General features: G+C 51.8%; 1 protein-coding gene across 1 annotated transcript in view; it reads left to right on the top strand.

Annotated features, from left to right (window-relative positions):
- LOC124721605 (aarF domain-containing kinase 1) overlaps nt 1-27,578 on the top strand; it is a 131,486-nt gene that overhangs the window by 61,508 nt on the left and 42,400 nt on the right. The window contains exons 4-5 of the mRNA XM_047246656.1: nt 3,183-3,500; nt 3,591-3,851. Of these exons, the coding sequence (XP_047102612.1) occupies nt 3,183-3,500; nt 3,591-3,851 (579 nt within the window). The remainder of the gene's footprint in view (nt 1-3,182; nt 3,501-3,590; nt 3,852-27,578) is intronic.

Raw genomic sequence — 27,578 nt, 5'->3', positions numbered from 1 at the left:
AGCTAGGGCTAAAGAAGAGAGTATTTTCAAAGAGTGCAAAAGTCAGTTTGTGCTATATAAACTGTTAAACTTCCTCAGTAAACGTATGTAAATCAATGTAGAGGATTTGTAGTGGAGGAGGAATATGTCTAGTCACTGCTTTCTTGAACAACTAGCAGAGTATCAGGCATTGCCTCGGTAGGTATTTATTGCACCTCCTCCATCCACCATCATGTATTGTTTCATCACCCCTCTCTGTCCACCACATCACCTCTCTCTGTCCACCTCCTCCTCCTCCTCCTCCTCCTCCTCCTCCCCCCTCCCCCTCTTTGTCCCCCTTTCACCACTTCTCCTTAAGGTCCATTCACATACATCTCCATGGTGTAGCTGTAGGCCGAAGCTTCACCTGGACCTTTAGCGTGGCCCTAAGGACTCCGTTAACCCTGCAGCTCTCCGCTGTCACTTCATCTTGATTCTTGAAGTGTTCCGGGACCCTGAAGGGTTGACACAGATGGTTCGATGAGTGATGGTCATGTTGGCTTCGCCTTTGTCCACAGAGGCCATATTGAATGGCATTCCTTGCCCAATGGCTGCAGTGTATTCACTGCAGAGCTGGTGGCCATCTCTCGTGCACTTCAGTATATGCATTCATGCCCCGAGGAATAGTTTCTTCTGTGTACTGATTCCTTGAGCAGCCTACAAGCTATCGACCAGTGCTACCCTCGCCATCATTTGGTGGCGTCCATCCAGGAGTCCATCTATGTCCTGGACTGATCCTGTCGTTCAGTGGTGTTTGTGTGGTCCCCAGGACACGTCGGCATCCCAAGCAACGAACTTGCCGACAGGCTGGCCAACAGGCTACACGGAAACCGCTTCTGGAGATGGGCATCTCTGAACCTGACCTGCCTTCTGACTTTCGCTGCAGTGTTTTTCCGTTTTGGGAGACGGAATGGCATAATAGTATGCACAATATACTACGTGTCATTAAGGAGACTTCGAATTTGTGGAAGTCTTCAATGCAGGCCTCTTGCGGGGAATCAGTTGTCCTCTAGCAGCTCCGCATTGGCCACGCTTGGGCGACCCCCAGTTACCTCTAGCGCCGTGAAGACCCACCTAAGTGTCGGTCTGGTGCCCTGTTGACAGTGGCCCATATTCTGGTGCACTGTCCCACTTTGACTTCCCAGTGATGAAATCTTGGGTTACCGGACTCGTTGCTGCTCATTTTATCTGACAACACCTCATTGGCTGATTTAGTTTTACGCCTTATTCGTGAGGGTGGGTTTTATCATTTGATCTAAGTTTTAGTGCATGTCCTTTGTCCCGCTGTGTCCTCCACCCTAGTACTTTCAGGGTGGAGGTTTTAATTTGTTGCAGAGTGGCTGGCTTTTCCTTTTTATTCTCGCAGTCGGCCAGCCGCTGTAATCTGCTTGTTTTACTCTCTTCTGTTTCTAGCACCGCTGTTGTTTTCTTGTTCTCCTTTGTTCCTTTTAGTGTTCTTTGTCTTTCCTTTGTTCTTGTTGTTTTTTTTTTCTTTCTTTCCGTTTTGTGATATATGTCTCGTCTGTTTTATTCTCACACTTGTGGCATTGTTTATTAGGAACAAGAGACCAGTGACTTCATAGTTTGGTCCCTCCCCCCCTCTTTTAAACCAACCAACCTCGTCCCCCCTCAATGTCCACCGCCGCTTCCTCGTCCCCCCATCCATGTCCACCGCCGCTTCCTCGTCCCCCCATCCATGTCCACCGCCGCATCCTCGTCCCCCCATCCATGTCCACCGCTGCTTCCTCGTCCCCCCATCCATGTCCACCGCCGCTTCCTCGTCCCCCCATCCATGTCCACCCCCGCTTCCCCGTCCCCCCATCCGTGTCCACCCCCGCTTCCTCGTCCCTCCTCCATGTCCACCGCCACCTCCTCAGTGTCCACCGCCGCCTCAGACATAAAACTTGAACAGTGAATTTGTAAACCTACCACAATCTTAAACAAGCTGAGAGCAATCGAGGGGTTCCTGAAGGTACGGCGTACTTCTCTCCAAGCCATTGTACTGTGCTTACTACGTATCACCCACTCCAGACACTAACAAGTTCCTTCCATGTCGAAAGAACTGTCCCCAGTGCAGTTTTGGTAGATGTCCCACGATAGACCATATATTCGGAGTGTCATCTGCTGATTGCAATGAGACAAGCGTCAATGATCTACCTCCCCGCTCTTGATAATTCAAGACAATGGGGCAGCAGCTTATAGTCGCCTGAATAAGGAAGGGAAGAGAATTTTATAGCAAAATTTTATACACCTCTATGTTCAGTATCTCCCCCCCCCCTCTACCCCCGTCTTCCCCCCCCTCTACCCCCGTCTTCCCCCCCCTCTACCCCCGTCTTCCCCCCCCCCTCTACCCCCGTCTTCCCCCCCTCTACCCCCGTCTTCCCCCCCTCTACCCCCGTCTTCCCCCCCTCTACCCCCGTCTTCCCCCCCTCTACCCCCGTCTTCCCCCCCCTCTACCCCCGTCTTCCCCCCCTCTACCCCCGTCTTCCCCCCCCTCTACCCCCGTCTTCCCCCCCCCTCTACCCCCGTCTTCCCCCCCCTCTACCCCCGTCTTCCCCCCCCTCTACCCCCGTCTTCCCCCCCCTCTACCCCCGTCTTCCCCCCCCTCTACCCCCGTCTTCCCCCCCTCTACCCCCGTCTTCCCCCCCTCTACCCCCGTCTTCCCCCCCTCTACCCCCGTCTCCCCCCCCCTCTACCCCCGTCTTCCCCCCCCCCTCTACCCCCGTCTTCCCCCCCCCCTCTACCCCCGTCTTCCCCCCCCCTCTACCCCCGTCTTCCCCCCCCCTCTACCCCCGTCTTCCCCCCCCCCCCTCTACCCCCGTCTTCCCCCCCCCCTCTACCCCCGTCTTCCCCCCCCTCTACCCCCGTCTTCCCCCCCCTCTACCCCCGTCTTCCCCCCCCTCCACCCCCGTCTTCCCCCCCCCTCCACCCCCGTCTTCCCCCCCCCCCTCTACCCCCGTCTTCCCTCCCTCTTTCCCCCTATGTTAAGCCCGCCTTTTCTTACCCCCATCCCTCCTCTCACATAACAAATTTAAATGTATTGTTGATGTTTTTATTGCCGGTACAAGATTTGTGTTGTCTGATTGATCACCTGGCATTTCATTGTGTATTTTACATTTCTTATTATTAATTGTTCTGATTAATACAGTTTTGTGTGTTTGCAGCCTCTAGATATTTTCAAAAGTATTGAAGATGAACCGATTGGCACTGCTTCGTTAGCCCAGGTGCACAAAGCAGTTTTAAGGGATGGAAGTCGAGTTGCGGTCAAAGTCCAGCATCCAAGTGTGTTGGGAAATTCTGTTGTAGACATAAGAACGATGGAGCTTCTAGTCAGTTTCATTTCATGGGCGTTTCCAGATTTCAAGTTTGAGTGGCTCGTATCGGAGACAAAGAGAAATCTACCACTGGAATTAGACTTTGCAAATGAAGGTAAAAATGCGGAGAAAGTGGCGTCTATGTTTAATAAATTGACTTGGTTGAAGGTATGTGTGACAGGTGATAGTTTTCTTGCATTGTGTGAAATTGTATACAACACTGAAGTTTCTTGAACTGATTCTAAAATTTTCTTGTAGATTCCAAAGATTCATTGGCCGTTAACAACACGTAGAGTGCTGACAATGGAATATGTAGACGGGAAGCAAGTGAATGATATTATATACATAAAGGACAGTAAAATTGATCCGTTCGAAGTGTCAGATAAACTTTCATACTTATATGCGCAGATGATATTTGTTGAAGGTTTTGTTCATAGTGACCCACATCCTGGCAATATCTTTCTGACAAAAACTGGTAAGAAGCTGAGGATAACATTGCTGGATCATGGACTTTATGCGGTAGGTGCACAGGAGAAATGTAATTTAGTTAAGTTTGATATGTAGGTGATCAACTAAGATACATTTCAGCAATCATCATTTTATTAGATTCATGCGTCTGTTTTCAGAATGAATTTCATTCAAACCAGTCACATGTTTTTAGTTACCTTTCTTACAACATTGTGGTTGGTCAATTGGTTAAAGGTATTATATATATATATAAAATTGACTTGGTTGAAGGTATGTGTGACAGGTGATAGTTTTCTTGCATTGTGTGAAATTGTATACAACACTGAAGTTTCTTGATCTGAATATATATATATACACACACTCACACTCACTCACTCACTTCTCATACTTGGATAATAGAAATTCTCAATAGGATGACTACATGCAAGTATTCCTCTAAGTGTCTCCCAAGGACCTGACCTGTTTGAGGGTGTCCCCTTTTAAGTGTTTAGAAAAAAAAAATTAAAGAAAACTGTGTTTTTTCGGACAAATCATTGTATTGTTTCTCAAACTATTCATTTCAGCGTAAATGCTGCATCCCACATCATCAATGTTCTGTCCCACTTACTCTCATTCAGCACTCTTTAAGGCTTTTCCCATCTACCATACCTTCAACTACAGTTTTCAGCAATGACTAGTATTTTCCTCAGTGATCCCATGGCTCTTCCTTGAGTTATTGCATGGCACACACCTAGTCCTGAATTGTTGCAGCCCCTTCCTTCCTTGCCCAGTTGCAATTGCTACCCCATTCCCCTCCCTCCTTGTCCTTGCTCCTTCCCCTTTATCTCCGCCATCCCATCTGTGTCCTTGCTTATGTCAGCCTGGCCATCTCCTGAGGGACTTCAAGACAATCTGGAATCGTGGGGTATTCATTTCGTTCGACATGTTCAGGAAGGCCATTAGGACAATCACATATACATCTACGTTTATACTCTGCAAGCCACCCAACGGGGTGTGGCAGAGGGTACTTTATGTGCCACTGTCATTACCTCCCTTTCCTGTTCCAGTCGCGTATTGTTCGCGGGAAGAACGACTGCTGGAAAGCCTCTGTGCGCGCTTGAATCTCTCTGATTTTACATTCGCGATCTCATCGGCAGGTATAAGTAGGGGGAAGCAATATATTCGATACCTCATCCAGAAATGCACCCTCTCGAAACATGGACAGCAAGCTACACCGCGATGCAGAGTCTCTCTCTTGCAGAGTCTGCCACTTGAGTTTGCTAAACATCTCCGTAACTCTATCACGATTACCAAATAACCCTGTGATGAAACGCGCCGCTCTTCTTTGGATCTTCTGTATCTCCTCTGTCAACCCAACCTGGTATGGATCCCACACTGATAAGCAATACTCAAGTATAGGTCGAACAAGTGTTTTGTAAGCCACCCCCTTTGTTGATGGATTACATTTTCTAAGGACTCTCCCAATGAATCTCAACCTGGCACCCGCCTTACCAACAATTAATTTTATGTGATCATTCCACTTCAGATCGTTCCATATGCATACTCCCAGATATTTTACAGAAGTAACTGCTACCAGTGTTTGTTCCGCTATCATACAATAAAGGATCCTTCTTTCTATTTATTCACAATACATTACATTTGTCTATGTTAATGGTCAGTTGCCACTCCCTGCACCAAGTGCCTATCCGCTGCAGATCTTCCTGCATTTCGCTGAAATTTTCTAATTCTGCAACTTCTCTGTATACTACAGCATCATCCACAAAAAGCCGCATGGAACTTCCAACACTATCTACTAGGTCATTTATATATATTGTGAAAAGCAATGGCCCCATAACACTCCCCTGTGGCACGCCAGAGGTTACTTTAATGTCTGTAGACATCTTTCCATTGAGAACAACATGCTGTGTTCTGTTTGCTAAAAACTCTTCAATCCAGCCACACAGCTGGTCTGATATTCCATAGACTCTTACTTTATCAGGTGACAGTGCGAAACTGTGTCGAACGCCTTCCGGAAGTCAAGAAAAATTGCATCTACCTGGGAGCCTGTATCTAATATTTTCTAGGTCTCATGAACAAATAAAGCGAGTTGGGTCTCTCACGATCGCTGTTTCCAGAATCCGTGTTGATTCCTACAGAGTAGATTCTGGGTTTCCATGATACGTGAGCAAAAAACGTGTTCTAAAATTCTGCAACAGATTGATGTCACAGATATAGGCCTATAGTTTTGCGCATCTGCTAGACGACCCTTCTTGAAGACTGGGACTACCTGTCCTCTTTTCCAATCATTTGGAACCTTCCGTTCCTCTAGAGACTTGCGGTACACGGCTGTTAGAAGGGGGGCAAGTTCTTTCACATACTCTGTGTAGAATGGAATTGGTATCCCGTCAGGTCCAGTGGACTTTCCTCTGTTGAGTGATTCCAGTTGCTTTTCTATTCGTTGGACACTTACTTCGATGTCAGTGGTTTTCACAATGATAATAGTGCCTTTATTCTGGAATTTGAGGTGGATAACCTCCTGAAGAAGGTGTCTCCCCCCCCCCCCCCCCCCCCCGCCCGTTACAGTTACAGTCCCTCCTCCTTTCCTCCATCCCCAGCCAGCTAGCTAGCTGGCCCTTCCTGATGTTTTTGATAATTTCTCCTTGTGTCGAACAAATACTATTCGTCATTGTTTGTTTTTCAATCCTCCACAGGTGTGGTTACGACCTGTCCAGTCTATAATAACACATTAGTTTAATCTGCCATTATGATGATCTATATTGATTGTGCATTTCCTCTTACCAATTTTTTTTGACACAATCCTGTCTTTCTTTTACGTTCATTGAAATTTATTGGAACAGAGCTTTTTTACAGCTAAATGTCTGTGTAAAATTGAATTTTCTGCAGTCTTCACTTTTTTTGCCATTGCATCTGTCTTCCAGTAAGTCACGTGCATATCCTCTTCACTCACGTTGCATACAATGTGAATGTATTTTGGAACAACAGCTGACTATATATATAGGGTCAACAGCAGAGAAATACATGTAAACAAACGAATAACACTGTCTGCTGTGTGTCTGTATATATTATTTATTTCGTTGTGGTAGGTTTTGTTGATCCATCCCAGTCTGCAGGCCCCTAGATAAAAGCCCTGGTGTAAAATATGGTTCAGTCCAAGATGATATTAGATGACGTGGGGGCTCTCCATTTCAGCTGATTACAACACATCTCTCATTCACTTCATTTGGTTCTCCTCAGCCCAATGTACCACCTTCATGGACGCTCACCTGTGCCTTTCTGATGGCTCCATCCATGTCTCTGTCTACCTAACCACCAGCAGTACCTGCGTTTAGACAGCTGCCATCCCTTCACACCGATAAATCCATCCCATACAGCCTGTCCACCTGTGGATGACGTACCTGCAGGGAGGAGAACTCCCTTACGCAGTATGATGAGTCTCCTACAAGCCTTCAGACAGGCGCTACGCCTGTCCCCAGCCTAGTCCACAGACAGATCTCCCGTACCATATCCTCTTAACACCTCCATTCGTCCCACCGTCCCCAAGAAGCAGCAGCAAAGGAATCCCCGTCTTTAGCCAATATCACCCTGGACTGGAGTAACAACCGTATCCTTCACCAGGGCTTTGATGATTATTTCTCATCCTGCATTGAAATGAGGGACATCCTTCTCAGGATCCTTCCCACCTCAGCTAAAGTGGTGTTTCATTGCCCACCTAATCTACACAAGAGGCTAGTCTCTCTCTATGCCACTCCCACTGCAGACCTCTTGCCACAGGAATCATATCCCTCACGACCTGCCCAGTCTACCCACACAGTACCTCCTAATCCAGTCTTGTCACAGGCTTATCCTAGCATATCAGAGTCGGGCCAACTGTAAAGGCAGGCATGTATGTCCTCAGACAAACAATTGACAGGAATGAGATTGATCATCTGGTGAGACAACATGCTTAGTTTCAATGGCTGCTTCACAACCTGGGCCATCTAGTTACTTGCCCCCTCCACCCACTTCTCTGAACTATGCAGATAGGAGACATCCTTGCAGTACATACTTCACTTCCATAATTGTCACAGCCACACTCTCCAGTAACTCACAATCCTCACACTCTTCAACAGCTTCCTCTTCCTCCGTTCCTATTGTAGCCTCCCAATTCTCCCCACACGTCAGCCCATGTACTTACCTCTCCCACCCACCCACCCACCCACCCACATCCCTAGCCTGCAAACGAGTGGCTAGTCAGGCTAATTTCCGACCCACCAACTAGCCACCCCATATCCTTCTACCTGTCCCCCCCTCTCTCCCCCTGTCCCCCCTCTCTCCCCCTGTCCCCCCTCTCTCCCCCTGTCCCCCCTCTCTCCCCCTGTCCCCCCTCTCTCCCCCTGTCCCCCCTCTCTCCCCCTGTCCCCCCTCTCTCCCCCTGTCCCCCCTCTCTCCCCCTGTCCCCCCTCTCTCCCCCTGTCCCCCCTCTCTCCCGCTGTCCCCCCTCTCTCCCGCTGTCCCCCCTCTCTCCCGCTGTCCCCCCTCTCTCCCGCTGTCCCCCCTCTCTCCCGCTGTCCCCCCTCTCTCCCTCTGTCCCCCCTCTCTCCCCCCTGTCCCCCCTCTCTCCCCCCTGTCCCCCCTCTCTCCCCCCTGTCCCCCCTCTCTCCCCCCTGTCCCCCCTCTCTCCCCCCTGTCCCCCCTCTCTCCCCCCTGTCCCCCCTCTCTCCCCCCCTGTCCCCCCTCTCTCCCCCCTGTCCCCCCTCTCTCCCCCCTGTCCCCCCTCTCTCCCCCTGTCCCCCCTCTCTCCCCCTGTCCCCCCTCTCTCCCCCTGTCCCCCCTCTCTCCCCCTGTCCCCCCTCTCTCCCCCTGTCCCCCCTCTCTCCCCCTGTCCCCCCTCTCTCCCCCTGTCACCCCTCTCTCCCCCTGTCACCCCTCTCTCCCCCTGTCACCCCTCTCTCCCCCTGTCACCCCTCTCTCCCCCTGTCACCCCTCTCTCCCCCTGTCACCCCTCTCTCCCCCTGTCACCCCTCTCTCCCCCTGTCACCCCTCTCTCCCCCTGTCACCCCTCTCTCCCCCTGTCACCCCTCTCTCCCCCTGTCACCCCTCTCTCCCCCCTGTCACCCCTCTCCCCCCTGTCACCCCTCTCGCCCCCTGTCACCCCTCTCTCCCCCTGTCACCCCTCTCTCCCCCTGTCACCCCTCTCTCCCCCTGTCACCCCTCTCTCCCCCTGTCACCCCTCTCTCCCCCTGTCACCCCTCTCTCCCCCTGTCACCCCTCTCTCCCCCTGTCACCCCTCTCTCCCCCTGTCACCCCTCTCTCCCCCTGTCACCCCTCTCTCCCCCTGTCACCCCTCTCTCCCCCTGTCACCCCTCTCTCCCCCTGTCACCCCTCTCTCCCCCTGTCACCCCTCTCTCCCCCTGTCACCCCTCTCTCCCCCCTGTCACCCCTCTCTCCCCCCTGTCACCCCTCTCTCCCCCCTGTCACCCCTCTCTCCCCCCTGTCACCCCTCTCTCCCCCCTGTCACCCCTCTCTCCCCCCTGTCACCCCTCTCTCCCCCCTGTCACCCCTCTCTCCCCCCTGTCACCCCTCTCTCCCCCCTGTCACCCCTCTCTCCCCCCTGTCACCCCTCTCTCCCCCCTGTCACCCCTCTCTCCCCCCTGTCACCCCTCTCTCCCCCCTGTCACCCCTCTCTCCCCCCTGTCACCCCTCTCTCCCCCCTGTCACCCCTCTCTCCCCCCTGTCACCCCTCTCTCCCCCCTGTCACCCCTCTCTCCCCCCTGTCACCCCTCTCTCCCCCCTGTCACCCCTCTCTCCCCCCTGTCACCCCTCTCTCCCCCCTGTCACCCCTCTCTCCCCCCTGTCACCCCTCTCTCCCCCCTGTCACCCCTCTCTCCCCCCTGTCACCCCTCTCTCCCCCCTGTCACCCCTCTCTCCCCCCTGTCACCCCTCTCTCCCCCCTGTCACCCCTCTCTCCCCCCTGTCACCCCTCTCTCCCCCCTGTCACCCCTCTCTCCCCCCCTGTCACCCCTCTCTCCCCCCTGTCACCCCTCTCTCCCCCCCTGTCACCCCTCTCTCCCCCCCTGTCACCCCTCTCTCCCCCCCTGTCACCCCTCTCTCCCCCCCTGTCACCCCTCTCTCCCCCCCTGTCACCCCTCTCTCCCCCCCTGTCACCCCTCTCTCCCCCCCTGTCACCCCTCTCTCCCCCCCTGTCACCCCTCTCTCCCCCCCTGTCACCCCTCTCTCCCCCCCTGTCACCCCTCTCTCCCCCCCTGTCACCCCTCTCTCCCCCCCTGTCACCCCTCTCTCCCCCCCTGTCACCCCTCTCTCCCCCCCTGTCACCCCTCTCTCCCCCCCTGTCACCCCTCTCTCCCCCCCCCCTGTCACCCCTCTCTCCCCCCCCCCTGTCACCCCTCTCTCTCCCCCCCCTGTCACCCCTCTCTCTCCCCCCCCTGTCACCCCTCTCTCTCCCCCCCCCCTGTCACCCCTCTCTCCCCCCCCTGTCACCCCTCTCTCCCCCCCCTGTCACCCCTCTCTCCCCCCCCTGTCACCCCTCTCCCCCCCCCCCCTGTCACCCCTCTCTCCCCCCCCCCTGTCACCCCTCTCTCCCCCCCCCTGTCACCCCTCTCTCCCCCCCCCTGTCACCCCTCTCTCCCCCCCCCTGTCACCCCTCTCTCCCCCCCCCTGTCACCCCTCTCTCTCCCCCCCCTGTCACCCCTCTCTCCCCCCCCTGTCACCCCTCTCTCCCCCCCCCGTCACCCCTCTCTCCCCCCCCCGTCACCGTTCTCTCCCCCCCCCGTCACCGTTCTCTCCCCCCCCCGTCACCGTTCTCTCCCCCCCCCCGTCACCGTTCTCTCCCCCCCCGTCACCGTTCTCTCCCCCCCCCCGTCACCGTTCTCTCCCCCCCCCGTCACCGTTCTCTCCCCCCCCCGTCACCGTTCTCTCCCCCCCCCGTCACCGTTCTCTCCCCCCCCCGTCACCGTTCTCCCCCCCCCGTCACCGTTCTCCCCCCCCCCCCGTCACCGTTCTCCCCCCCCCCCGTCACCGTTCTCCCCCCCCCCGTCACCGTTCTCCCCCCCCCCCCCGTCACCGTTCTCTCCCCCCCCGTCACCGTTCTCTCCCCCCCCGTCACCGTTCTCTCCCCCCCCGTCACCGTTCTCTCCCCCCCCCGTCACCGTTCTCTCCCCCCCCCGTCACCGTTCTCTCCCCCCCCCGTCACCGTTCTCTCCCCCCCCCGTCACCGTTCTCTCCCCCCCCCCGTCACCGTTCTCTCCCCCCCCCCGTCACCGTTCTCTCCCCCCCCCCTGTCACCGTTCTCTCCCCCCCCCTGTCACCGTTCTCTCCCCCCCCCTGTCACCGTTCTCTCCCCCCCCCCTGTCACCGTTCTCTCCCCCCCCCCTGTCACCGTTCTCTCCCCCCCCCCTGTCACCGTTCTCTCCCCCCCCCCTGTCACCGTTCTCTCCCCCCCCCCTGTCACCGTTCTCTCCCCCCCCCCTGTCACCGTTCTCTCCCCCCCCCCTGTCACCGTTCTCTCCCCCCCCCCTGTCACCGTTCTCTCCCCCCCCCCCTGTCACCGTTCTCTCCCCCCCCCCTGTCACCGTTCTCTCCCCCCCCCCTGTCACCGTTCTCTCCCCCCCCCCCTGTCACCGTTCTCTCCCCCCCCCCTGTCACCGTTCTCTCCCCCCCCCCTGTCACCGTTCTCTCCCCCCCCCCTGTCACCGTTCTCTCCCCCCCCCCTGTCACCGTTCTCTCCCCCCCCCCTGTCACCGTTCTCTCCCCCCCCCCTGTCACCGTTCTCTCCCCCCCCCTGTCACCGTTCTCTCCCCCCCCCCTGTCACCGTTCTCTCCCCCCCCCCCTGTCACCGTTCTCTCCCCCCCCCCCTGTCACCGTTCTCTCCCCCCCCCCCTGTCACCGTTCTCTCCCCCCCCCCCTGTCACCGTTCTCTCCCCCCCCCCTGTCACCGTTCTCTCCCCCCCCCCTGTCACCGTTCTCTCCCCCCCCCCCTGTCACCGTTCTCTCCCCCCCCCCCTGTCACCGTTCTCTCCCCCCCCCCTGTCACCGTTCTCTCCCCCCCCCCTGTCACCGTTCTCTCCCCCCCCCTGTCACCGTTCTCTCCCCCCCCTGTCACCGTTCTCTCCCCCCCCTGTCACCGTTCTCTCCCCCCCCTGTCACCGTTCTCTCCCCCCCCTGTCACCGTTCTCTCCCCCCCCTGTCACCGTTCTCTCCCCCCCCTGTCACCGTTCTCTCCCCCCCCTGTCACCGTTCTCTCCCCCCCCTGTCACCGTTCTCTCCCCCCCCTGTCACCGTTCTCTCCCCCCCCTGTCACCGTTCTCTCCCCCCCCTGTCACCGTTCTCTCCCCCCCCTGTCACCGTTCTCTCCCCCCCCTGTCACCGTTCTCTCCCCCCCCTGTCACCGTTCTCTCCCCCCCCTGTCACCGTTCTCTCCCCCCCCTGTCACCGTTCTCTCCCCCCCCTGTCACCGTTCTCGTCCCCCCCCTGTCACCGTTCTCTCCCCCCCCTGTCACCGTTCTCTCCCCCCCCTGTCACCGTTCTCTCCCCCCCCTGTCACCGTTCTCTCCCCCCCCTGTCACCGTTCTCTCCCCCCCCTGTCACCGTTCTCTCCCCCCCCTGTCACCGTTCTCTCCCCCCCCTGTCACCGTTCTCTCCCCCCCCTGTCACCGTTCTCTCCCCCCCCTGTCACCGTTCTCTCCCCCCCCTGTCACCGTTCTCTCCCCCCCTGTCACCGTTCTCTCCCCCCCCGTCACCGTTCTCTCCCCCCCCGTCACCGTTCTCTCCCCCCCGTCACCGTTCTCTCCCCCCCCGTCACCGTTCTCTCCCCCCCCGTCACCGTTCTCTCCCCCCCGTCACCGTTCTCTCCCCCCCCGTCACCGTTCTCTCCCCCCCCGTCACCGTTCTCTCCCCCCCCGTCACCCCTCTGTCCCCCCCCGTCACCCCTCTGTCCCCCCCCCGTCACCCCTCTGTCCCCCCCCCGTCACCCCTCTGTCCCCCCCCCGTCACCCCTCTGTCCCCCCCCCGTCACCCCTCTGTCCCCCCCCCGTCACCCCTCTGTCCCCCCCCCGTCACCCCTCTGTCCCCCCCCCGTCACCCCTCTGTCCCCCCCCCGTCACCCCTCTGTCCCCCCCCCCGTCACCCCTCTGTCCCCCCCCCGTCACCCCTCTGTCCCCCCCCTGTCACCCCTCTGTCCCCCCCCTGTCACCCCTCTGTCCCCCCCCTGTCACCCCTCTGTCCCCCCCCTGTCACCCCTCTGTCACCCCCCTGTCACCCCCCTGTCACCCCCCTGTCACCCCCCTGTCACCCCTCTGTCACCCCCCTGTCCCCCCCCTGTCACCCCTCTGTCCCCCCCCTGTCACCCCTCTGTCCCCCCCTGTCACCCCTCTGTCCCCCCCCTGTCACCCCTCTGTCACCCCCCTGTCACCCCTCTGTCACCCCCCTGTCACCCCCCTGTCACCCCCCCTGTCACCCCACTGTCACCCCCCCCGGTCACCCCCCCTGTCCCCCCCGTCACCCCCCCTGTCCCCCCCCCCGTCACCCCCCCGTCACCCCCCCCCGTCACCCCCCCGTCACCACCCCCCCCGTCACCCCCCCCGTCACCCCCCCCGTCACCCCCCCGTCACCCCCCCCGTCACCCCTCTCTCCCCCCTGTCACCCCTCTCTCCCCCTGTCACCCCCTCTCTGCCCAGATGGATGCATCACTTGCTCTCATGCCAATAATGCAATCTCTTTCAAACACACTGATTTGACGGTTTGGTTCGCGCGTACGTCTGCTAGGCGTCCTGCGTGTCCTGGGGGGAGTACAATGCATAATGAAAGAGCAATCTTGCCACATGGAGCCAGGAACTCAATAATAAAAACGGCAGAACATCATACCCCCAGGCACATCTCCTCAACGCCCTTCTACATCTACATCCGTACTCCGCAAGCCACCTGACGGTGTGTGGCGGAGGGTACCCTGAGTACCTCTATTGGTTCTCCCTTCTAATCCAGTCTCGTATTGTTCATGGAAAGGATGACTGTCAGTATGCTTCTGTGTGGGCTCTAATCTCTCTGATTTTATCCTCATGGTCTCTTTGCGAGATATACGTAGGAGGCAGCAATATACGGCTTCACTCTTCGGTGAAGATACGTTCCCTAAACTTTAACAAAAGCCCATACCGAGCTACTGAGCGTTTCTCCTGCAGAGTCTTCCACTGGAGTTAATCTATCATCTCCGTAACGCTTTCGCGATTACTAAACGATCCTGTAACGACGCACGCTGCTCTCCATTGGATCTTCTCTCTCTCTCTCTCTCTCTCTCTCTTCTATCAACCCCACCTGGTACGGATCCCACACCGCTGAGCAGTATTCAAGCAGTGGGTGAACAAGCGTACTGTAACCTACTTCCTTTGTTTTCGGATTACATTTCCTTAGAATTCTTCCAATGAATCTGTCTGGCATCTGCTTTACCGACGATCAACTTTATATGATCATTCCATTATAAACCACTCCTAATGCGTACTCCCAGATAATTTATGGAATTAACTGCTTCCAGTTGCTGACCTGCTATTTTGTAGCTAAATGATAAGGGATCTATATTTCTGTGTATTCGCAGCACATTACACTTGTCTACATTGAGATTGAATTGCCATTCCCTGCACCATGCGTCAATTTGCTGCAGATCCTCCTGCATTTCAGTACAATTTTCCATTGTTACAACCTCTAGATACACAACAGCATCATCCGCAAAAAGCCTCAGTGAACTTCCGATGTCATCCACAAGGTCATTTATGTATATTGTGAATAGCAACGGTCCTAAGACACTCCCCTGCGGCATACCTGAAATCACTCTTACTTCGGAAGACTTCTCTCCATTGAGAATGACATGCTACGTTCTAGGAACTCTTCAATCCGATCACACAATTGGTCTGATAGTCCATATGCTCTTACTTTGTTCATTAAACGACTGTGGCGAACTGTATCGAACGCCTTGCAGAAGTCAAGAACACGGCATCTACCTGTGAACCCGTGTCTATGGCCCTCTGAGTCTCGTGGACGATGGTAGCATGACAGCTTAGACTTTAATTTGACTAACGTGCACCAGAATGAACGTATTGTTAGCAAGGTTTTTAACCAGAAAGTTGATGGCCCAGTCGCTTGCTTACCTCGCATTTGCCAATAAAACGGGGGATAACTTACCAACACTAGGTGTTCCCCTGGTCACATGGGCATTAAAGTTACATACAAAACCCCAATCCTCTACCTTTATTCAGTCCGGGACTCTACCACGGTTATAGCGCTGAGTTTGCCGGAGGTGTGCTTGATTAATATGGCACTTTGCATTCTCCCCATTGTGCTTAATTTGGTGCGGATCCAAATTTGCTGGTAAGAGGACTGGGATATTCCAGATTGGCTAGGGGAGTATTAATTGGATAAGCAAGCATGAGGGAGGTAGGGGGCCCGCCAGAAGCTTCATGCTGAACGGTGTTAAAAGCAAGATTGAGCCGTAGCAATGACGAATCCCACTTGTTCTGCGCGTTGGCATGATAAATAATTAAGGCTGCCTTTAGGTTCTGATTAGCACGCTCAGCAAATGAAGGCTGTGGATAGTAAGGTGTGGTGGTAACATGTTTGATGGCATTATTAAAGCAGTACCTGCGAAACCCTTTTGAAATAAAGCCAGGTGCATTGTCGCTAACCAGGGTATTAGGGGACCAAACTTTAGTGGTTAATGGTGCCGTGTGTTGTAATCTCCCTGCTGAGGAGGAGCCATGTGAAGCGGCTAATGGCATCCATGATGATTAAAGTATAACGGTTCCCATTCTTGGTCCTGGGTAATCCTGACGAATGTTATTTCCTGGTTTCCCGATTTTACAGGCCTCACATTGCCTAACTAATTGACAAACATCCTTATACATCGAGGGCCAGGTGACATTTTGGCAACCATTTTGGCCACCCCTAAATGTCTGCCTATGAATGAAGTATGAAAATACTTGAAGGTGGGCTGAACAAGGCCCTGAGGCAAGCAATTCCTATGCTGATTGTACCTGCCAAACTGCTGATAAAATAGTCCTCTCTGTAAGGTATAACAGTGGACCTCCTCCCCATTCAACATGGCCCACCTAATAAACCCCAAGATGGGATCCTGCGACTGTTGCTCTTTGAGGTTAACAAATAGTTCAGGGATCTCGGACAGGATAGTTCCGATGAGGATAGTGTTCTGGCAGGCATCTTTTTTAAGATTTTCCCCTTTCTCCTCAAACATGTGACTCAGCGCATCGGCGACCTGGTTCTCGTCTCCTTTAATATGGTGAACCTTAAAAGGAAAGGCCAATATGTGTACCGCCCACCTAACAATACGCCCAGTTTTTCTGGGCCTGGCTAATACCCAGTGTAATGCCTGGTTATCCATCTCGAGGTCAAACTCCCTATGCTCGAGATAGAATTTAAACTTCTCGGGGCGAACAAAACGACGAGAGCTTCACATTCGTACACAGAGTACTGCAATTCGACCTCGGACAGACACCTAGAGGCAAAAGCATCCCTTTCAATTTGTTGCAGGAGGACAGCAGCAATGCCGGTGCTTGATGCGTCTGTCTGGGCAATGAATCTGTGATTGAAGTCAGTGATGGCCAAGATGGGGGGGGGGGGGGGGGGGGGGGGGTTGGTGAGGGCAATTTTCAGAGCTTCAAAGGTGGCTTGTTGGCTCTCTTCCCAAATAAAGCTCACCCCTTTCTTGTGTAAGTTGTTAAGTGGGGCAGCGAGCTGAGTGAAATTCAGCACAAACTTCCTGAAATAATTGGCCATCCCAATGAAACTTGCGGTGCCCTTCTTACAGGTGGACAGTGGGGAAATTTCTAAGGCTGATGGTCTGCTCCTGATCGATGTGGATTCTGTCATGAGAAACCAAATGCGTGAGGGAGGTAATTTGTTCTCTGGCCAAGGCGATCTTGGACGGTTTAACTGCGCACTCTCTCCAGAAACGGATTCCAAATGATTTATATGTTCATCATAGGTCTTACTGTAGATGACTACATAACCCAAATAATAATATAGGAATTCAAACTTGATATCACCAAATACACTATCCAACAGGCGAGATAGAACAGCGGCTTCATTCAACAACCCGAACGGGACTCAGTTTAAATAAAAAAGATTCCAGTCGGTACAAATGTGGTAGCCTTTTTGGATTCTTCCACCACTGGAATCTGATGGTGTGCCTGATTCAAGTAGAGGACGGTAAAATACCTAGCGCCGGCAAACCAGGTAAAGCAGCTATGGAGGTCAGGAAGGGAAACGAACTCCAGAACCACCTTCTGGTTAAGTTGCTGGTAGTCAACAGGCTGGTATTCTTGTCCCTGAACGTTCAGGACTAAGAACATTTGGGAAGAGTAAGGGGAGGTAGATGTTCTGATAACCCCATCACGCAACATAGTCCACCTTCTGGTGTAGGATCCGCATTTTAGGAAGGGATAACCGATAGGGGGCTTGGCGCACCGGGACATCATCAACCAAGCAAATTATTACTCTATCCTATTGGTTACTCCCAGTCTGTTGGTAAGAAAGTCAGGATAACGTTGGAGCACCTCGATCAGTTGTTGAGTTTGGAGCCTCTGGAGGTGACCGAGCTGAAACTCAAATGTAACCTTGCTGACTAATCTCGCAGGAACAAAACCCTATTTTCTGGTCGCGGCAAAATTTAAAGAAAAAGGTCCTGCTGTTGACATCAAGGATAAGTCCGGTGTGCTGACTAAAATCGCAGCCAAGCAACAGGGTAACAGGAAGTTTTCTCACCAAGAGTATGCATAAGGAAAGAGTAATGTTACCACAAGAAGCCAGGAACTCGATAATATAAACAGCAGATAAAGTTGCCTCCAGGCTCATCGCCTCACTGCCCTTCTGGATGAGTCGCAACACAAACCGCGACAAGACGTGGCTTCCCATCTCAAAATGGCTCACCGTATGATAAAATCCCGCTTGCAAAACGCGGCTGTCCACGCGGGCCACCTACCACAAACTGCCCATATGCTAGTACGTCCTCTCTCTCCAAAAGTCACCAGTGATCATACGCTAAGCACGTGACCCCCTCTGGTGCTGTGCCAGAGGAAGGAGAGCATGGCCCATAGTTTTTGTGGAAGGACCCAGGCATATTTCTCGTATGACACTACTGTCCCAAGTCCATCTTGTCAGCCAACTTTCTGTGCAATATGTCATTATGATGCCCCCATATCCCTCGCATCAGTGATGTGGCCTTTCTTGAAACCTGAAAAATGGTGATAAGCCACACACATACTTCCTCTGCGTGTGCTGTGTATGTAGTGCTCATGTGAAAAGTTACAAGGATATTGTACCCATAATATCATGTACACCCACAACTCTTCATGTCAGAATGGCTGTTTTCTGTACTGAAAATGAGCTCATTTAAGGTTGAAATCTTAATCAAAAAGTCTAACAGGTGTGAAAATACTGGAGTATTTGTTTGGTAACATTTAGCCAAAGTGTTCATCATTGCATGACTATGGACACAACTTATTTGTAGAGTAATAGACTTCCAGAGGGGCTTTTCAGTTGACACACCATTGCGTTCCTTCTCTGACAAAATAGTAAAAGATATTGCTAAAGTAAAGTATGGCTATTAGATACTTACTGGGATTGTATAGACTTTGGACAGTGTAGAACACTATATATTGTTAAATAAATTAGAGCATGATGCAATAGGGAGGCATGGATTCACTCACTTCGCATTATCTGAGCAGTAGAAAGGAAGTCAGTCCTTTGATCTCTCACATAATAGGAAATCACCTTGTATGTCACTGGGATGTCAAAGATCCCATAATGAAGTCAGTTGTTTCCTTGATACATGTTAAGGATATCTTTCATTAAAGTTCATGACTTTAAAGTTGGTTGTGGATAATACGGGGGCAGTTGTATAGATAAGTCAGAATTGAACAAAATAGCTCATAATATGCTATACAGAAGTGTGTATTGGTTCACATCTAATGGGAAGAGTCTTCAAAGCTACAAAACACAGTAAAGCCTCTTACTCAAACACTGTTCTGTTCCCACTGACATTTCATATGGTGGTGACACGTGTAGTGAAGCACAAAGCACCAGATTTTAGTGAGGGAAGATGAGCTGTTATGAAAGGCACATATTCACAACCATCTGCCAATGCTAGACTCAGTTTCATGTACTGTTGGAATAAAAATAGTTCTTTGTAGTTTCTTTCCTTGGTTTCATGTAATAGTATTTGAAGATAAGTTCAGGGGGTGAGAATATTTTTAGTCCAAAATTTAACCACAGGAAGCCATATGCTATCAATGCTCAGAGTTCATGTAGACCTCTGTTTTTTCATACTAGAGATACTTACACAGTCATTGTAGTACATTTCATCACTTACAGGACCCCCCCAGGGGGTCCACAACTCTTTTGTGGATACGTGCGAGGCGAGCATGGGGTCCCGAGCTATTGCAGCCTTCTTTCTCTCCAGGGCTGCATTTCCTTCTCCTTCCCCTCCTTGCTCCTTTCTCGTCGCCCTCTCCTCTCCCTCTCTTGGTGTCCTTGCTTATGTTGGCCCCCGCTATCCTCCTGGTTATGTTGGTTTTACAATTCGGCTTTGTTGCGTGATCATCTCCTCCTTTTGGCATTCCTTGGTCCCCCTCTGGGTTTTGACCTCCATTACAAAATTTCTCCTCCGTAGTGTGAGCCATTTGGGGAAGAGCACCTTACCTAGTGTCTCCGACGTGCGCCCTCCTAGTAAATTCCACCTTTTCTTTCACGTCATTGTCTGACGCTAGGGTGCATAGCCAGCACGGTAGCCAGCCCATGTGGTGGGGTCGCTATGTACCCTTTTCATGGAGCCCCCCTTGAACACACAGGGATCACACTTCTGGTACCTGAGCTGTGACCTCCCCATGCATGCCTTGGAGTGGTTGCTTGTCATCCTGGAGCATCGGAACTCCCGGCAATGGCCGCTGTGCCAGACGGCCCTTGCTGTGGCTGGGTGGTGCCCGTGAGGAGAGCCCCTGATCGGAGTGGGTGGTATCAGGGCGGACACTATGCAAATAAACGCATACGGGTCCAGAACTCTGGCCGTTCTTCTGCGGCCGTCTCTCTGCCTGGAACTGATTCCTCAAGTGCTGCTTCTCTTGCCCCTTCGGCCTTCCCTTCCATGGCTACCCCCTGGGAAAAGGGTCAGGCCCGTCGGCTAGGGGCAAAACCTTTCCCCCGTTATCTAGTTTGCACCAGGACTGATGGAGAGACTTTCACCAATACCAAACCTTTATTCTTTGTGGAACACATTGAAGACAAGTTTGGCGAAGTGGACTCCATGAGCAAGATGCGGTCGCGTTCGTTGTTGATCAAAACTGCTTCGGGTGCCCAATCTGCGGCCCTTCATGCCTGTACCCATCTTGGCACAATTCCTATGTCCATTACCCCCCACCAGTCTCTAAATGTGGTACAAGGTGCGATTTTTCACACGGACCTCATCCTTCAAACTGATGAGGAACTTCGGGACAATCTCGGCTGGCGGGGTGTTCACTTTGTTCGGCGTGTTCAGAAGGGTCCTAAAGACAATCGCATTGATACTGGTGCCTTTATCCTGGCCTTTGAAGGGGATACCCTCCGTGAGAAAGTTAAAATTATGGTTTATCGATGTGATGTGAAGCCGTACATCCCACCTCCTATGAGGTGTTTTAAGTGCTTGCGTTTTGGACACGTCTTCCCGCTGTTCACAGGCCCCTCTTTGTAGTGACTGTGGATGTCCCCTCCATGAGGGGAGTCCCTGTGTTCCCCCTCCTGTGTGTGTAAATTGTCATGGTAGTCATTCTCCACGTTCACCAGATTGTGCAGTATATAAGAAGGAAAAGAAGATACAGGAGTATAAGTCCCTCGATCGTTTAACCTACACAGAGGCCCGTAAGAAATATACACGTCTTCACCCTGTGTCCATGACATCTAGTTACGCCTTGGTTACATCTTCACCCCTTCCTCCCCCTTCCTTACCCCCATCCCCCATCCCCCATCCCGGACCCCTCTCCTACCCCCCCCCCCCCTCCCCTTCGGCTCCCGCACCTTCTCCTCTGGGCGCTGCTCCCCCTCCCCAGCCAGAGAAGTGTCCCACTCCTTCGGCGTCTGCCGGTCAAGGGCGCCTGTCCCGGGATGCCCCTTCCCGGCACCTTCCAGGCCAAAGGTCTGCTGCCGCACGACGACCGCGAGAGCCGCGGTCTGTCGGCCCCCAGGTCGCCTGGTCTCTTTTGTTCCTGATCTTGCTGCAGCTGGCTCCTTTATGCCACACAACCCTCCTCGACCTCAGCCTGAAAAGAAGAAGAAACATAAGTCCCAGGACAAAGAGCCTCTGGTGTCACCGGAGGTCCCTTCCCCGACTTCACAACCGGATTCTGACCTGTCGTTCATGGATGTCGACCCCTCCTCGTCGGTGACGGGTGGGGACCCCGGCGGTTTGACTGGCTTTAGCGTGTTCAGCCCCCATTTAAATCATCGTTCTGTGGTTCTCCAATGGAATTGTAAATCGATACTATCATCACCTTCCGGAATTGAAATCCCTTCTTTTGTCTTACTCTGCAGCTTGTGTGGTTCTCCAGGAATCTCATTTTACTGATGCTCACTCACCAACCCTGCGTGGGTTCCGTGTTTTCTGTCGAAATCGGGTTGGACCCCTGCGAGCTTCTGGTGGCATTTGCACGTTGGTCCGTACAGACATTGCTAGCACGTGGATTCCTCTTCAAACTACATTGGAAGCGGTTGCTGTTAGGGTCCACTTAGACTCTGTGGTCACAGTTTGCAATCTTTATCTCCCTCCTGACAGGACTGTTACACCTGCTGCCTTAACTGCCCTTCTTCAGCAACTTCCTCCTCCGTTCCCCCTCATTGGGGATTTTAATGCTCATCGTCCCTTGTGGGGCAGTGGCTTTCCATCTAGACGAGGTCTTCTTATAGATCAATTTATTGCAGACCACGACTTGTGCCTTCTTAATGATGGCTCCCCTACTCATTTCAGTGCCGGTCATGGTACCTTTTCTGCCATTGATCTTTCTCTTTCTTCTCCCTCTCTCCTCCCTTCATTACACTGGTCGCCACATGATGACCTTTGTGATAGTGACCATTTCCCGTTGATTATCTCGCTCCCTTCCCACTCCCCGATGGACAGGTTACCTCGTTGGTCTCTCCACGTGCCGATTGGCCTCTATACACTGCACAGGTCGTGTTTTCTCCCTCTTTGTCGGGTTGTATTGATGACGTCCTACGTGACGTGTCTGACGCGATTGTTCGTGCTGCTAGCCTTGCTGTCCCACACTCATCTGGGCCATTTCGTCGCTGGCAAGTCCCATGGTGGAGTACGGCCATTGCCATTGCTATCCGTGATCACCGTCGAGCTTTGCAACAATTTAAGAGGCACCCATCCATAGCCAGCCTTACTACCTTTAAACGCCTCCGCGCTAAAGCCCGTTATTTAATCAAACAGAGCAAGCGCATATGTTGGGAACGATTCGTTTCTTCCCTTGGTTCTACTGTCCCTCTGTCACGGGTATGGGCTACACTTCTCTCTCTCCAAGGTTGCCATCGGCAGTCCACTGTCCCAGGCCTTCACCTCCTAGATGGCCTTTGTACGGACCCATTAGTTCTTGCAGAACATCTTGCGACCCATTTTGCAGTGGCATCAGCATCAGCCTCCTATCCAGCTGCTTTCCTTCACCAAAAACAGTGGGCTGAAGCTTCCACCTTATGTTTCACCCCTTGTGAGTCGGAATCTTACAATGAACCTTTCACTGAATGAGAATTTCTTTCTGCTCTATCTTCTTCTCATGATACGGCCCCTGGCCCAGATTCCATTCATAACCAACTGCTTCAACATCTCAGTGCTCCACAACGGCAACGTCTTCTTCGGGTGTTTAACCGTATCTGGCTCCAGGGTGACTTCCCTTCTCAGTGGCGGGATAGCATCGTGGTTCCTGTCCTTAAGCCTGGTAAGAACCCCCTATCTGTTGACAGCTATCGGCCAATTAGTTTGACCAATGTTGTTTGTAAGTTACTTGAATGGATGGTAGCCCGTCGGCCCAATTGGGTCCTCAAATCTCGGGATCTATTGTCCCCTTACCAGTGTGGCTTTCAGAGAGGGACGGTCTCCAATTGATCATTTACTTCGCTTGGAATCTGCAGTTCGGCAGGCTTTTTCCCAGTGCCGCCATTTGGTTGCAGTGTTTTTTGACCTTTCCAAGGCCTATGACACGGCCTGGCGCCATCACATCTTACTTACCCTTCATCAGTGGGGTCTTCGGGGCCCACTCCCGATTTTTATCCACCAGTTCCTGTTCCATCGGTCATTCAGAGTTCGAGTCGGTACTGTTTTTAGTTCTCCCCGAACCCAGGAGACGGGCATCCCACAGAGTTCTGTCTTCAGTGTCCTTCTTTTCCACATTGATATCAATGGACTTGTGGCCTCTGTCGGTCCCTTGGTCGCCCCTGCCCTGTATGTGGATGATTTCTGCATTTGGGTTAGTTCCTCCTCGATGGCATCTGCAGAACGGCAGCTCCAGGGAGCTATACGACATGCCTCTGCATGGACCCTCTCACACGGGTTTCAATTCTCTCCTTCAAAATCGCGGGTAGTCCACTTCTGTCGCCGTACTACAATCCGCCCTGATCCAGAGCTCTATCTCGATGCACAACGATTGCCTGTGGTCCCACAGTTTCGTTTCCTGGGTCTTCTTTTCGACAACAAGCTCACTTGGCTGCCCCATATCAGACTCCTGAAGGTAGGATGTTTCCGTAAACTCAATGTCCTTCGCTTCCTTGCCCACTCCTCTTGGGGTGCAAACCGTTCCCTCATTCTCCGTCTTTATCATGCTCTAGTTCTGTCTCGCTTGGACTATGGTTGTCAAGTTTATGGTTCAGTTGCTCCTTCCACACTGCACGTGCTGGATCCAGTCCACCATCGTGATATCCGTTTGGCCACTGGTGCCTTTCCTACTAGCCCTGTTGATAGTCTCCTGGTTGAAGCTGGGATCCCCCCTCTTTCTGTTCGGCGGTCCCAGCTTCTGGTGTCTTAAGCACGAAAAATTCCATCCCCCCAGTGGTGTTCCGTTCCTTTTTCCGTTAAATTTTATGAGAGTTTCGGGATGCTGTTGTTTTTTACACTGATGGCTCTAAATCTGCTGATCATGTGGGGTATGCCTTCACGTCCTCTGTTGGAACGGAAAATCATCTTCTGCCACCTACATGTGGGATGTTTACTGCGGAATTGATGGCAATTTCCCGGGCCCTTACCTTTATTAAACAGTCCCAACACAACCGTGTTTTGTTATGTACAGACTCAATGAGTGGCCTTCTTGCTATTGACTGGTGTTTTTCGCGCCACCCCTTGATCTCTGCCATCCATGACCATCTCGCTGATATTCACCATGCTGCTTCTTGTTCCATTGACTTCCTTTGGGTCCCTGGCCATGTGGGTATCCCGGGTAATGAGCTCGCTGATCGTTTGGGTGGGGAGCAGTCACTCCCCCCCCCCCCCCCCCACCTCCCGTTTTCTGTAACCCCTCCTGCAGCGGATTTACAGCTTCACATCAAATCCCACTTCGCACAGTCATGGGCCAATTCTTAGGAGGCTACTTCCTTGTCTAATAAACTTCATGCGATTAAGGTGACACCAGGCCCATGGCGTTCTTCCTTTCACCTCTCCCGAAAGGACTCGACCACACTGTGTCGTCTCCTCATTGGCCATACCAGGCTGACCCATGGTTTTCTTTTGCATGATGAGCCACCCCCACTTTGTGGTTGTGGAGCCTTCCAGTCAGTAGCCCACATTTTGGTTGAATGCCCCCTTCTTTTGGCTCTGCGTGCTAAGTACAGACTCCCCCACACTTTACCTTTGATGTTGGCTGACGATTCCCTGGATGGTCTCTCTGGTTCTCAGTTTCCTCCGGGAAAGTGGTTTTTATTCTCAGTTTTAAGGTTTTTAATCTCTCTCTGGTGTTGGGGCGGGGCGGTGAGTGTTTGGGTGTCTCCCACTGTAAGCCGTGTTCGGAGATTCCCGATTCACCTCCCTGACAGAGATCCTCTTTTCTTCCCCTTTTACTCTGTTTTTACCCTTTTTTAAAGATTGGTTAGTCTCCTTTTCCCATATGTACTTCTACATTCTAGCGGTTGCACTTTTTAAGTCACAGGTGGTCTTGCCTATGCTGCTTCAGCATAGCGTTGGGTTCGTTCTCTTGCTGACTTCCCTCATTTTGTTTTTACCATTGACAACATGACTGCCGTTTTACGTTTTTAGCTTTTTCTCTTTTATTGTTCTGACTTTCCTGAGATGTCCCATTAGCGGAATGGACCATATTTGAAACAAGGGACTGATGACCTTGCTGTTTGGTCCCTTAAACCTCATCCAACCAACCACTTACAGGATATGTGTTTAACAATGTGAACTACCTTTTTCTTTTAAACAAAACCCATCCATTCAGTAGACAGCGGACTGAGCAATGACATATTACAAACACTATTTTAAAAAATTGCAGAATTCTGCAACATAAATTTTAGATTGAATTTTGCAGCAGTTGAAGGCTGTTAGTGATGTGCAAGAAAGAAAGCTGAGCATTCTGTACACACAGACAATACTTTGCAATGTTGTCACCAGTGCTCCCTTTCTTTGTTCCAGGCTCCAACCTGAGCCTACATTGGTAATTCACAACACTGGGATAAGCACAATGTTGGGCCACTCTTTCTACTTTTGACTCTCCCAAGAAAAATTTGTGCTTAGAAAATGATCGCCAATACATCTTAATGTAATATATGTTGTTTACCTTATGCTACCCATAGTAGACACAACAAAGGCAAAGTACCCATACCAGACATCAGTCATCATCAAGATCAAAGCTAAATATTCTAAGCACATCCCGAACAGCACTCTGCAGACAATCGCAGTAGAGTGATGATAATGACCGGAGTGCCACATATTACACTGTCTGCTTGTCACTGTGCATCACTCTACCACCCACCTATTTACATTCATGTTATAGGGACAGGTAACATGTTTCCAAACCCAAGTTGAAGCCTTTTCTTCTGGTAAGTGCCTTGTAGCCCCAGTGAGAATGCGTAAGTTCTGTATAATTCAACTGAACCAGCAAACTCGATATTAGTTTTTCATTGTTTACCAAATTCATTCAAGGAAATGTTGAGATAGTTTCTACTAACACCTTGCTAGCTATACTTCTTTTCCTTGCCCATTATTGTGATTAGTAATATGAACTTAATTCTTACAGCTGTGTTTCTTCATGCTTATGATAATACACTGATCAGTCAGAACATTATGACCACCTCCCTAATAGCTGGTATGTTCACTGGGGTGACACATCGTGGCATGGAAGCAATGAGGCCTCGATAGCTCGCTGGAGGGAGTTGGCACTATATGTGCATACACAAGTCAATTAATTCCCATAAATTCCAAGGGGGGGGGGGGGTTGTTGTTGTTGTTGTTGTTGTGGTCTTCAGTCCTGAGACTGGTTTGATGCAGCTCTCCATGCTACTCTATCCTGTGCAAGCTTTTTCATCTCCCAGTACCTACTGCAACTTACATCCTTCTGAATCTGTTTAATGTATTCATCTCTTGGTCTCCCTCGACGATTTTTACCCTCCACGCTGCCCTCCAATACTAAATTGGTGATCCCTTGATGCCTCAGAACATGTCCTACCATCCGATCCCTTCTTCTAGTCAAGTTGTGCCACAAATTTCTCTTCTCCCCAATTCTGTTCACCACCTCCTCATTAGTTATACGATCTACCCATCTAATCTTCAGCATTCTTCTGTAGCACCACATTTCGAAAGCTTCTATTCTCTTCTTGTCCAAACTAGTTATCGTCCATGTTTCACTTCCATACATGGCTACGCTCCATACAAATACTTTCAGAAACGACTTCCTGACACTTAAATCAATACTCGATGTTAACAAATTTCTCTTCTTCAGAAACGCTTTCCTTGCTATTGCCAGTCTACATTTTATATCCTCTCTACTTAGACCATCATCAGTTATTTTGCTCCCCAAATAGCAAAACTCCTTTACTACTTTAAGTGTCTCATTTCCTAATCTAATTCCTTCAGCATCACCCAACTTAATTCGACAACATTCCATTATCCTTGTTTTGCTTTGGTTGATGTTCATCTTATATCCTCCTTTCATGACACTGTCCATTCTGTTCAACTGCTCTTCCAAGTCCTTCGCTGTCTCTGACAGAATTACAATGTCATCGGCGAACCTCAAAGTTTTTACTTCTTCTCCATGGATTTTAATACCTACTCCGAATTTTTCTTTTGTTTTCTTCACTGCTTGCTCAATATACAGATTGAATAACATCGGGGAGAGGCTACAATCCTGTCTCACTCCCTTCCCAACCACTGCTTCCCTTTCATGTCCCTCGACTTTTATAACTGCCATCTGGTTTCTGTACAAACTGTAAATAGGCTTTCGCTCCCTGTATTTTACCCCTGCCACCTTCAGAATTTGAAAGAGAGTATTCCAGTCAACATTGTCAAAAGCTTTCTCTAAATCTACAAATCCTAGAAATGTAGGTTTGCCTATCCTTAATCTAGCTTCTAAGATACGTCGTAGGGTCAGTATTGCCTCACGTGTTCCAACATTTCTACGGAATCCAAACTGATCTTCCCCGAGGTCGGCTTCTACCAGTTTTTCCATTCGTCTATAAAGAATTCGCGTTAGTATTTTCCATCCGTGACTTATTAAACTGATAGTTCGGTAATTTTCACATCTGTCAGCACCTGCTTTCTTTGGAATTGGAATTATTAT

This window comes from Schistocerca piceifrons, chromosome X, assembly GCF_021461385.2.
Source record: "Schistocerca piceifrons isolate TAMUIC-IGC-003096 chromosome X, iqSchPice1.1, whole genome shotgun sequence".
Taxonomy (NCBI): Eukaryota; Metazoa; Arthropoda; class Insecta; order Orthoptera; family Acrididae; genus Schistocerca; species Schistocerca piceifrons.
Note: the sequence above shows the minus strand (reverse complement) of the source record. Positions and strands in the feature narration are given on the sequence as shown.